The sequence below is a fragment of the Centroberyx affinis genome, unplaced genomic scaffold, assembly GCF_046629955.1.
Source record: "Centroberyx affinis isolate AG114_WGS23_722 - 3 ecotype Tasmania unplaced genomic scaffold, CSIRO-AGI_Caff_v1 ptg002572l_1, whole genome shotgun sequence".
Taxonomy (NCBI): Eukaryota; Metazoa; Chordata; class Actinopteri; order Beryciformes; family Berycidae; genus Centroberyx; species Centroberyx affinis.
The window spans coordinates 40,001-50,000 of record NW_027280779.1 but is presented as its reverse complement, the minus strand read 5'-3'; the positions used below and the strand labels follow the sequence as shown (position 1 = coordinate 50,000).

The 10,000-nt window shown below is 44.6% G+C and overlaps 1 protein-coding gene across 1 annotated transcript in view; it reads left to right on the top strand.

Moving 5' to 3' along the window:
* LOC139656896 (methyl-CpG-binding domain protein 2-like) overlaps positions 1 to 10,000 on the top strand; it is a 24,012-nt gene that overhangs the window by 4,117 nt on the left and 9,895 nt on the right. The window contains exons 3-4 of the mRNA XM_071534535.1: positions 2,301 to 2,391; positions 2,817 to 2,994. Coding sequence (XP_071390636.1) covers positions 2,301 to 2,391; positions 2,817 to 2,994 — 269 coding nt within the window. The remainder of the gene's footprint in view (positions 1 to 2,300; positions 2,392 to 2,816; positions 2,995 to 10,000) is intronic.

The following is a 10,000-nucleotide window of genomic DNA, read 5'->3' as shown; positions in this document are numbered from 1 at the left end:
GCAAACGATCTGTAGGTGTGAAAACGCCCTAACACACAGTTCTACAGTGTTCCTCCATCAAGGAGACTCAGCTGCTGCTGCAGGTTGGAGAGGAAACTGTAAAACCTTTATTCAATTCTGTTGAGATGACAAGTCCTCAGTTTAGAAACCTCCAACAAACAAGCCAAATGAATACATGAAGGACTTCTACACTGTATACAGAGGAGGAGAAGGGAAGGAAAGATAGAATAAGAGCAGATATAAAGGAGAAAAGATAAGAGGAGAAAGGAGCTGAAGAAGAGGAAGAGGAGGAGATTGAAATAAGAAAGATGAAAGAGAGAGGAGAGCAGTTAGAGGTAGAGAAGGGAGGAAAGAGAGGAACAAAACGGAATATAGAGTATGGAATATTGAGAGGATAGAAAGAGAAAGAAGAGAAGAGAAGAAGGCAGATAGAGTGTGTGTGTGTGTGTGTGTGTGTGTGTGTGCGTGCGTGCGTGTGTATGTGTGTGTGTGTGAGAGAGAGAGAGAGAGAGAGAGAGAGACAGAGACAGAAAGGAGGTGTCTGGAGGGATGCTGTATGTTCTCATCAGCCAAATGCCAGCCTCATTTCCATCCTGATGAAACTTCCCCTGCCAACCATGGAGGAGTGTGCGTGTGTGTGTGTGTGTGTGTGTGTGTGTGTGTGAGTGTGTGTGTCTGTGTGTGTGTCTGTGTGTGTGTCTGTGTGTGTGTATGTGTGTGTGTGTATTAAACTCTATTCATTGGACAGGCTCATTAGACAACCATCTCCCAGTCTCATAATGACTATAGGGCTTCTCAGTGGAGCTGAAAGACACTGCCCTCCTCCTCCTCCTCCTCCTCTCTGCCTCCTCCTCCTCCTCCTCTACTCTCCTCCTCCTAAATCCAGAGACCTGTAGTTAGAGCTGTAGATGTAATGAACTGATGTGCTGCCGTCCATCTGAGAAACAACTGGAACTGTCTCTCTCTCTCTCTCTCTCTCTCTCTCTCTCTCTCTCTCTCTCTCTCTCTTTCTCTCTCTCACACACACACGCACACCTACATCTACCTCCCATTCCCTCAGCTACCTTGTTGGCTGAGACAGATACTGATAGATGTTAGCATTAATCTAGTTGGCTGGTAAAACAGTGAAAGTGGCCGGTAAGTTAGTCTAGTTGGCTGGTAAAACAGGGAAAGTGGCCGGTAAGTTAGTCTAGTTGGCTGGTAAAACAGTGAAAGTGGCCGGTAAGTTAGTTAGTTGGCTAGTAAAACAGGGAAAGTAGGCGGTTAGTTAGTTAGTTGGCTAGTAAAACATTGGCCGGTGAGTTAGTCTAGTTGGCTGGTAAAAAGTGAAAGTGGCCGGTGAGTTTGTCTAGTTGGCTGGTAAGACAATCAAAGTGGCCGGTAAGTTAGTTAGTTGGCTAGTAAAACAGGGAAAGTAGGCGGTTAGTTAGTTAGTTGGCTAGTAAAACATTGGCCGGTGAGTTAGTCTAGTTGGCTGGTAAAACAGTGAAAGTGGCCGGCTAGTTTGTCTAGTTGGCTGGTAAAACAGTAAAAGTGGCCGGTGAGTTAGTCTAGTTGGCTGGTAAAAAGTGAAAGTGGCCGGTGAGTTTGTCTAGTTGGCTGGTAAGACAATCAAAGTGGCCGGTAAGTTAGTTAGTTGGCTAGTAAAACAGGGAAAGTAGGCGGTTAGTTAGTTAGTTGGCTAGTAAAACAGTGGCAGGTGAGTTTGTCTAGTTGGCTGGTAAAACAGTGAAAGTGGCCGGTGAGTTAGTTGGCTGGTAAAACAGGGAGAGTGGCCGGTGAGTTAGTCTAGTTGGCTGGTAAAACAGTGAAAGTGGCCGGTGAGTTAGTTGGCTGGTAAAACAGTGAAAGTGGCCGGTAAGTTAGTCTAGTTGGCTGGTAAAACAGGGAAAGTGGCCGGTGAGTTAGTCTAGTTGGCTGGTAAAACAGGGAAAGTGGCCGGTTAGTTCGTCTAGTTGGCTGGCAAAACAGTGAAAGTGGCCGGTGAGTTAGTCTAGTTGGCTGGTAAAACAGGGAAAGTGGTTGGTAAGTTAGTTGGCTGGTAAAACATGGGAAAGTGGGCGGTTAGTTTGTCTAGTTGGCTGGTAAAACAATGAAATGGCCAGTAAGTTAGTTAGTTGGCTAGTAAAACAGTGGCCGGTGAGTTTGTCTAGTTGGCTGGTAAAACAGGGAAAATGGCCGGTAAGTTCGTCTCGCAGCCACTTTGGCAGGTTTGTTTTGATTTCTGGTTGGTGATTGAAACTCATTTAGTGAGAAAATACATTTAAAACAATAACATCATCTTCCCTCCTCTGTTCCAGTTGTTTTGGGAGAAGAGGTTGAAAGGTCTTCGGTCGTCAGACGTTACAGAGGAAGTTCTCCGAACCATGGACCTTCCCAAAGGCCTTCAGAGTAAGACTTCACCTTTAACATGAACCCTGACCCCCAAACCTCCAGTCCATGGTCTAGTCCTGCAGCCCCAAACCTCCAGACCATGGTCCAGTCCTGCACTCCCAAACCTCCAGACCATGGTCCAGTCCTGCAGCCCCAAACCTCCAGACCATGGTCCAGTCCTGCAGCCCCAAACCTCCAGACCATGGTCCAGTTCTGCAACCCCAAATCTCTAGACCATGGTCCAATCCAGTCCTGCACCCCAAATCTCTAGACCATGGTCCAATCCAGTCCTGCACCCCCAAACCTCCAGACCATGGCCCAGTCCAGTCCTGCACCCCCGAACCTCTACCTGTCTGTCTGACCACCTGTCTGTCTGACCACCTGTCTATCTGACCACCTGTCTGTCTGACCACCTGTCTGTCTGACCACCTGTCTGTCTGCAGGTATGGGTCCAGACTCCAGTGATGAGACTCTGTTGTCGGCCATAGCCAGCGCTCTCCACATGAGTTCGTCTCCCATCACCGGCCAGACGTCTGTGGCTGCGGAGAAGAACCCGGCGATCTGGCTCAACACCTCCCAGCCGCTCTGCAAGGCCTTCACTGTTACTGATGAACACATCCGGTAAGACCGCCGCCTGCGTACCAGCAGGGCATGCTGGGAATGTGACCGGGAGCCCAGCTGGAGGGAAATGTGTAATTTAATTTAAAAAGTTTTCACACTGTCTTGTCCATCTCCAGTAGTTGAACAGAGAGCATTTTTTCACTTGTCTAACCTGAGGGCATTGACAGGGCAGATACACAACGTACAGTACAATGCAGTACATCACAGTACAATGCAGTACATCACAGTACAATGCAGTACATCACAGTACAATGCAGTACATCACAGTACAATGCAGTACATCACAGTACAATGCAGTACATCACAGTACAGTACGTTACAGTACATGACAGTAGATTCTAGTCAAGTACAGTACAGCACAGTACATTACAGTTCAAGTCCTTGATGCTCGCCTACAAAGCGGCAACCAAAACGGCTCCGACCGACCTGAACTCCCTCATTCAGGTCTACGCTCCCTCATTCAGGTCTACGCTACCTCATTCAGGTCTACGCTCCCTCATTTAGGTCTACGCTCCCTCATTCAGGTCTACGCTCCCTCCGCCCGCTACGCTCTGCCAGGGAGCGGCACCTGGTGCTGCCGCCACAACAAGGCCCTAAGTCTCTATCCAGACTCTTCTTCTGTGGTTCCTCCTCTGCCACCACAGCAAGGCCCTGAGTCTCTATCCAGACTCTTCTTTTGTGGTTCCTCGTCTGCCACCACAACAAGGCCCTGAGTCTCTATCCAGACTCTTCTTCTGTGGTTCCTCGGTGGTGGAACGAGTTACCAAACTCCATTCGATCCGCAGAGTCCCTCTCAATCTTTAAGAAAAGGCTAAAGACCCAGCTCTTTAGTGAACACCTTCTCACCTGATGGACTGCGTAATTGCTAAAAAAAAAAAAAAAAAAATCTTTATCTGCCTCTGTGCTCTGCCTCGTAGCTCCTCTGTCCTGTTGGACCAGATCTGAGCTTTATGGCTCTTACTCTCGTTGTTCTCTCCTGACTAGATCCTTGCTTGTGTTGTATTAAAATCTCATGTGTACGTTGCTTTGGATAAAAGCGTCTGCCAAATGAGAAATTGTAATTGTAATTGTCCCCCACCAAAGGGGGGACTATGGATCGGTCTCCGTCCGTCCGTTCGTTCGTTAGTCACACTGTGACATTGACTTTGTGCCGCTAGGGGGCGGCATTGACAATGAATGGGGACTCAGTGGTAAAGCAGGTCATACAGTTAAAGTTATCATACAATGTGGGGGACAATGAATGGGGACTCAGTGGTAAAGCAGCACAGTTAAAGTTATCATAGGTAACATAACAGTCTCCACACGCTACACACTTGGAGACATCAGACTGGGTCGATGTGTTGAAGTGAGAGTCAAACCTCTAACCACAAGACACTGTAGTTATTGTCCAGTTGTTGGACTGTTGTTCTGTTATTGCATCATCACTGCACTACCACTGTGTCTCAGTGTTCACTACTTATATCATATTACCACTTACCTACTGTGCAATACCATATATCACTTATCATTTAGCATTTATATTATTCATAACACTCACGCTCCTGGTGTTGTATGTTATATTGTATATTGTTTTATAAATTGTATTGTAGTGTACATTGTGTAATGTATAGATTGTATTTATTGCGTATTGTAGTTCTTATATTTTGTACTGTATTGAGTAAAAACAGGACAATTACAGTTACTACATTTCAAGATATAACTTGTAAGCCTAATTCTGAGGAGAGTAGGCAACAGAAATATATGGTCAGTCTGTCCTTTCATTGTCCCATACCAAAATGCTTATACAATTTCACTCATATTTCAAGTTCACTCAGCACTGACTGACCCAAGGGTGGAGCTACATCACTGGTGGGACAACATGTTTACTCTGCTTGTTGTAATTGTACATTACATTACAGTGCAGTACATTGCAGTACAATACAATACATGAAAGCACATAGCAAAATCCAGGCATTGCATGTTTTGTATGACTGGTGTTTGGAGGTGATTTTAGTTCGTCCCCATTTTGGAGTAAAATCCTGTATTTGTTTTGCTATTTTAGTTTCCACAATGAATAATCATAGAATGTCCAACAGTGAAACATTTAATTTCCTTCACAGATAGTCAAGATGTTGACAGAAGATGCCAAAAGATAATTTTGTTCCTCTAATTATCAAGATGAATAATCATGTTTAATAATCATGATCACAGCAGTTTGCAAAATAATCAGGCTTGTTACTGAAGTCATTATCATGCAACCCTTCAGAGGTAAAACTGAATTTGGATAATTAATTAATTTGTTCTAACAAAAGTTGCTTGTTTCTAAATTACACTTAAAAAGGATGAGTCATTCTTAACATGTGTGGTTGTAGTTTGGGACTACACACACTTTGTAACACAATACACACTACTGCGGCTTCTACACTAGATGGGAACATGTTTAGCCGCCCACAATTAACTGTTAGTTAATTACTCACAGTTTGATGATCCACGATGGTTCGGGCGGTCCAGGGGTTTGACTGGGTGCTGAGAACTGTTGGGTTAGGCTATGAACTGCTTCGGCTGACTGTCGTGTCATAAACAAAACCAAAACCCCAAACAAACATTCCCCAAAATAAACAGGCCTTTTTTAAATAAATCCAAACCAGAGGGGAATAAACAAATTCACTAAACAAAATAACCAAAAACAGGCGGCGGTTGAAGACTGGATCTCTGTGGATCTTCCACAGTTCACCAGTTTCAGCTCACCTGCTTTAATGAAGGTGAGCTGAGGTCAGGTGATGCTGTACACTTGGTTCAGCACCAAAACTACCAGAGGTGGAAAGTAACTAAGTACATTTACTCAAATACTGTACTTAAGTACAATTTTGAGGTACTTGTACTTTATTTGATTATTACCATTTTATGCACTACATTTCAGAGAGAAATATTGTACTTTTTTCTCCACTACCTTTATTTGATAACTTAAGTTACTAGTTACTTTGCAGATTCAGATTATTAATACAAAATATAATCAACTAATAAATTGTGATGTATTATTACAGATTACTGTAAGCTACCCAGCAGTATATAAAGTAGTGGAAATCAGCCCCACCTTTTCCAGCTGCAACATTAAAGTGATGCTTACACATTGATGCATCAATAATTATAATTCAATAATATAATATATACTGTATTATTCTGAAATGGGCCATTCTGCATAATGGGTACTTTTACTTTTGTTGCTTTAAGTACATTTTGATGCTAAAACTTTTGTACTTTTACTTAAAGTAACAATTTGAATGCAGGACTTTTACTTGTAACAGAGTATTTTTATACTGTGGTATTTCTACTTTTACTTAAGTAAAAGATCTGAGTACTTCTTCCACCACTGAAAACTACCACTAGGTGCTGCCAAACTATTTACACTGAAATAATTGAAAACAATAGGAAATTATAAGAGCTTGGTAGAAATGTCTCTAACACACACTAACAGAAACACACACTGACACTGCACTTTGTTGTGTTGGAGAGTCAGACAGATGGATTTGTCTAAACTAGGCGGATGCCATGATGCTCCACACACACACACACACACACACACACACACACAGAACATACTGAGAGACGCTCCACACACACACACACACACACACACACACACAGAACAAACTGCTCAGCACAGAGAGACGTGTCCCACATGTCAGACCTGTGAGACTGTACAGAGTTTCACTTCAGCCTTTATAGATCAGATATTTAAAAATGTCGTTTCTCAGCCTTTTTGTATTCTGAATAAAATCCTGCGGTGATTGAATCGAGCGTGACCTCCGGCCCGGCGGAGGCAGCCGGTGTTTCACTCTCCGGTCTGAGACGGATTAGAAGAGCGCAGATGACTGATGCATCCTGGGTAGTTGGAGTAATCAGTTTGCGGCGGAGAGAGGAGAGAGGAGGATGAGAGGGTGATGAGAGAGGAGACAGGATGGAGGGAGGGAGGGAGGAGGAGAGATGACAGCGAGCCGAGGGAGAGGAGCGATGATGCATGAGGAATGAGGAGGCAGGTGGGAGGAAGACGGAGGAGAGGGAGAAGAGAAGAGAAGAGAAGAGAGGCATGCTGGGAAATAACCAGCAGCCAGCAGACTCATACTGGGAAATGTAGACTGCTGGTCTGGTGTATATCAACCCAGCTGGGGCTAAAGTGAGATGTGGATCTGGAAAAAACACGTTAATGCAAACAGCTGTTACAAAGTGCTTAGACAAAGTGAAATGGATCATGTAAAGAATAAAACAATAAAATAAAAACAAAAGAGTACACATAGTGTAGTATGGAAAAACAACAACAGTGACGATGCATATTATTTTCCTTCGACAAAAGAGACGAGTGTTTCCTCCTCAGATGAAGAGTAAATCCAGATCTAATGAGCCGCTCCCACCTGCTGGTCTGCATGAGACCAGATCCAGAATGTGGTTTATAGAGACCAGGTGGAAATAAAGAGACTGATGGGGTTGATCGTTGCTCACTGAGATGAACATTCATTTGATTATTTTTATTTATAGTTATATTTATATTCCCCTCCCCCTGCTGGCTTCAGCTGACTCCACATACATGACTACATAAAATACATGAGTATAAAAAGCTTAATAAAATAAAATACTACTACTACTTTTATATGAATTTTATCTTTTTATCTATCTTTTATCTGCCTTCTATTGATGTAAAGCACTTTGAGCTGCATGTTGTGTATGAAAGGTGCTATGCAAATAAAGGTTATTATTATTATTATTATTATTAATAATAATGCTACTAATAATAAGACTACTAATGACAATATATACACACATATACTGTATATATAAACATGTACATACACATACACATGCCTACACATACATATATATACATACATACACACATAACATGGAAATGTAAATGTGTGTGTGACAGAGTGATGAACACACGTCATTTAAACCTCTGTGGTATCTGCAGTCTCCTCTGATCTGAAACGATCAATCAAAACACTGATAGATACTGTCCCAGAGAAACAGCTGACACCTAAACGAGGGCGTCCTAACGAGGGCGTCCTAACGAGGATAATTAACGAGGCTCCCCGGCTCGTTATCAGGCGGGTCGTTAGTGACTCGACCCGGACGTGTTCTCAGGTCCGACCGCGCTAACGAGGCTGTGATGTCACTGAGGAGAACAAACTGATGACAGCAGGGGCAGGTGTGGGCCTGTGTGTGTGTGTGTGTGTGTGTGTGTGAGTGTGTGTGTGTGTGTGTGTGTGTGTGTGTGTGTGTGTGTGTGTGTGTGTGTGTGTGTGTGTGTGTGTGTGTGTGGAGCACAGCTGGTCGGAGCTATTAGACCAGAATCACTGGAATAGATCACTTACATCCCTCCTTTCCTCCTTCATCCTTTCATCCCTCCTTCCCTCTCTCCTTCGCTCACTCTTCTCTTCCTCCCTCTGTCTTTCCTTCTATTCATCCTTTCATCCCTCCTCCTATCCATCTTTCCTTCCTCCCTCCTTTCCTCTTTCCATCCTTCCATCCATTCTCTCTCCCTCCCTCCTATTCACCCTTCCATCCCTTTTTCTATCCTTCCTTCTATCCCTTCTATCCTTCCTTCTTCTTCTTCCTCCCTCCTATTCATCCTTCCATCCTTCCTTCTATTTATCCTTCTATTCCTTCTTCTATCCTTCCTTTCTTCCTTCTTTCCCTCCCTCCTTTTATTCATCCTTCTATCCCCTCTTCTATCCTTCCTTCCTTCTTCCCCCTCCTTCTATTCATCCTTCTTCTATTATCCTTCCTTCCCTCCCATTTCCCCTCTCCTCCCTCCATTTCACTATTCCTCTATCCCTCCTTCCTTTCCATCCTTCTTTCCATCCTTCCTCCTCCCTCCCTCCTTCCATCCATCCATCCTTCCATCCTTCCTTCCTCCCTCCAACCCTCCTTATATTTTTCCTCTTCCGCTTTACACTCCTCTTCTGTCTCCCAGCTTCTCATTTCCTCCTTTATTTCTTCCCCTCTCTCCTCCTCTTATCCTCCTCTTCCTCTTCTCCTCCTCCCCTCCCCCTCCTCCTCTATCTTCCCTCATCTTCCAATCTTGGGAGGAATTGCTTCTCCTCCTCCTTTTTCCTTCGGTACAATATGTGCCGTCTCATCTTAAATTGCCTCCAGCCCTCCTTCCCTCTCCTCCTTCCTTCTCCTCCTTTCCTCTCATCTTTCCCTCTCCTCTTTCCCTTTCCTCTTCCTACTCTCCTCCTCATCATTCTCTTCTCTCACCTCCATCTCTTCATTTCCCCTCTCCTCCTCCTCTTCCTGTCGTATTTCATCCTAAATCGCCTCCTTTTACCATCTCTCTCTCTCTCCCTCTCTCTCTCCTCCTCCTCCTCCACCTCCTCTCCTCCTCTCCCTCCTCCTCTCTCTCCTCCTCCTCTCTCCTCCCCTCTCTCTCCTCCTCCTCCTCTCTTCCTCCTCCCCTCCAGTGTTTCCTCCTCATTGCCTCCCTCCTCCTTCCTCTTAGCTCTCTTATCTGTCCCCTCCTTTAATTTCCAATTCTTTCCCTCCTCCTCCTCTTCCTCCTCCTCCTCCCCAGTTCTCCCTCTCTCCCCCACCTTTCCCTCCTCCTCCTCCTCCTCCTCCTCTCATCAACCAGGAGAATGTGCTTGTCATCCTAAATCGTTTCCATTCCTCTCCTCTGTAGTTAGTCCCTCCTCCTCCTCCTCCTCCTGTATTCCCCTGCTACTGTCAGACTGTCATCCTCTCTTCTCTCTCTCTCTGTCTCTCAGTGTCTCTCTATCCTCATCTCTCACAGTATGTATCGTCCTAATCTTTCTCTCTCTCTGTTTCCCCTCTCTCTTTCTCCCCCCCCCTCCTCTCTCTCTTTCTCTGTTTATCTCTCTCTCTCTCTGTCTCTCTCTCTCTTTCTCTCTCTCTCTGTCTCTCTCTCTTTTTTCTCTCTCTCTCTGTCTCTCTCTCTGTCTCTCTCTCTCTCTCTCTCTCTCTCTCTCTGTCTCTCTCTCCTCTCTCTCTCTCTCTCTGTCTCTCTCCTCTC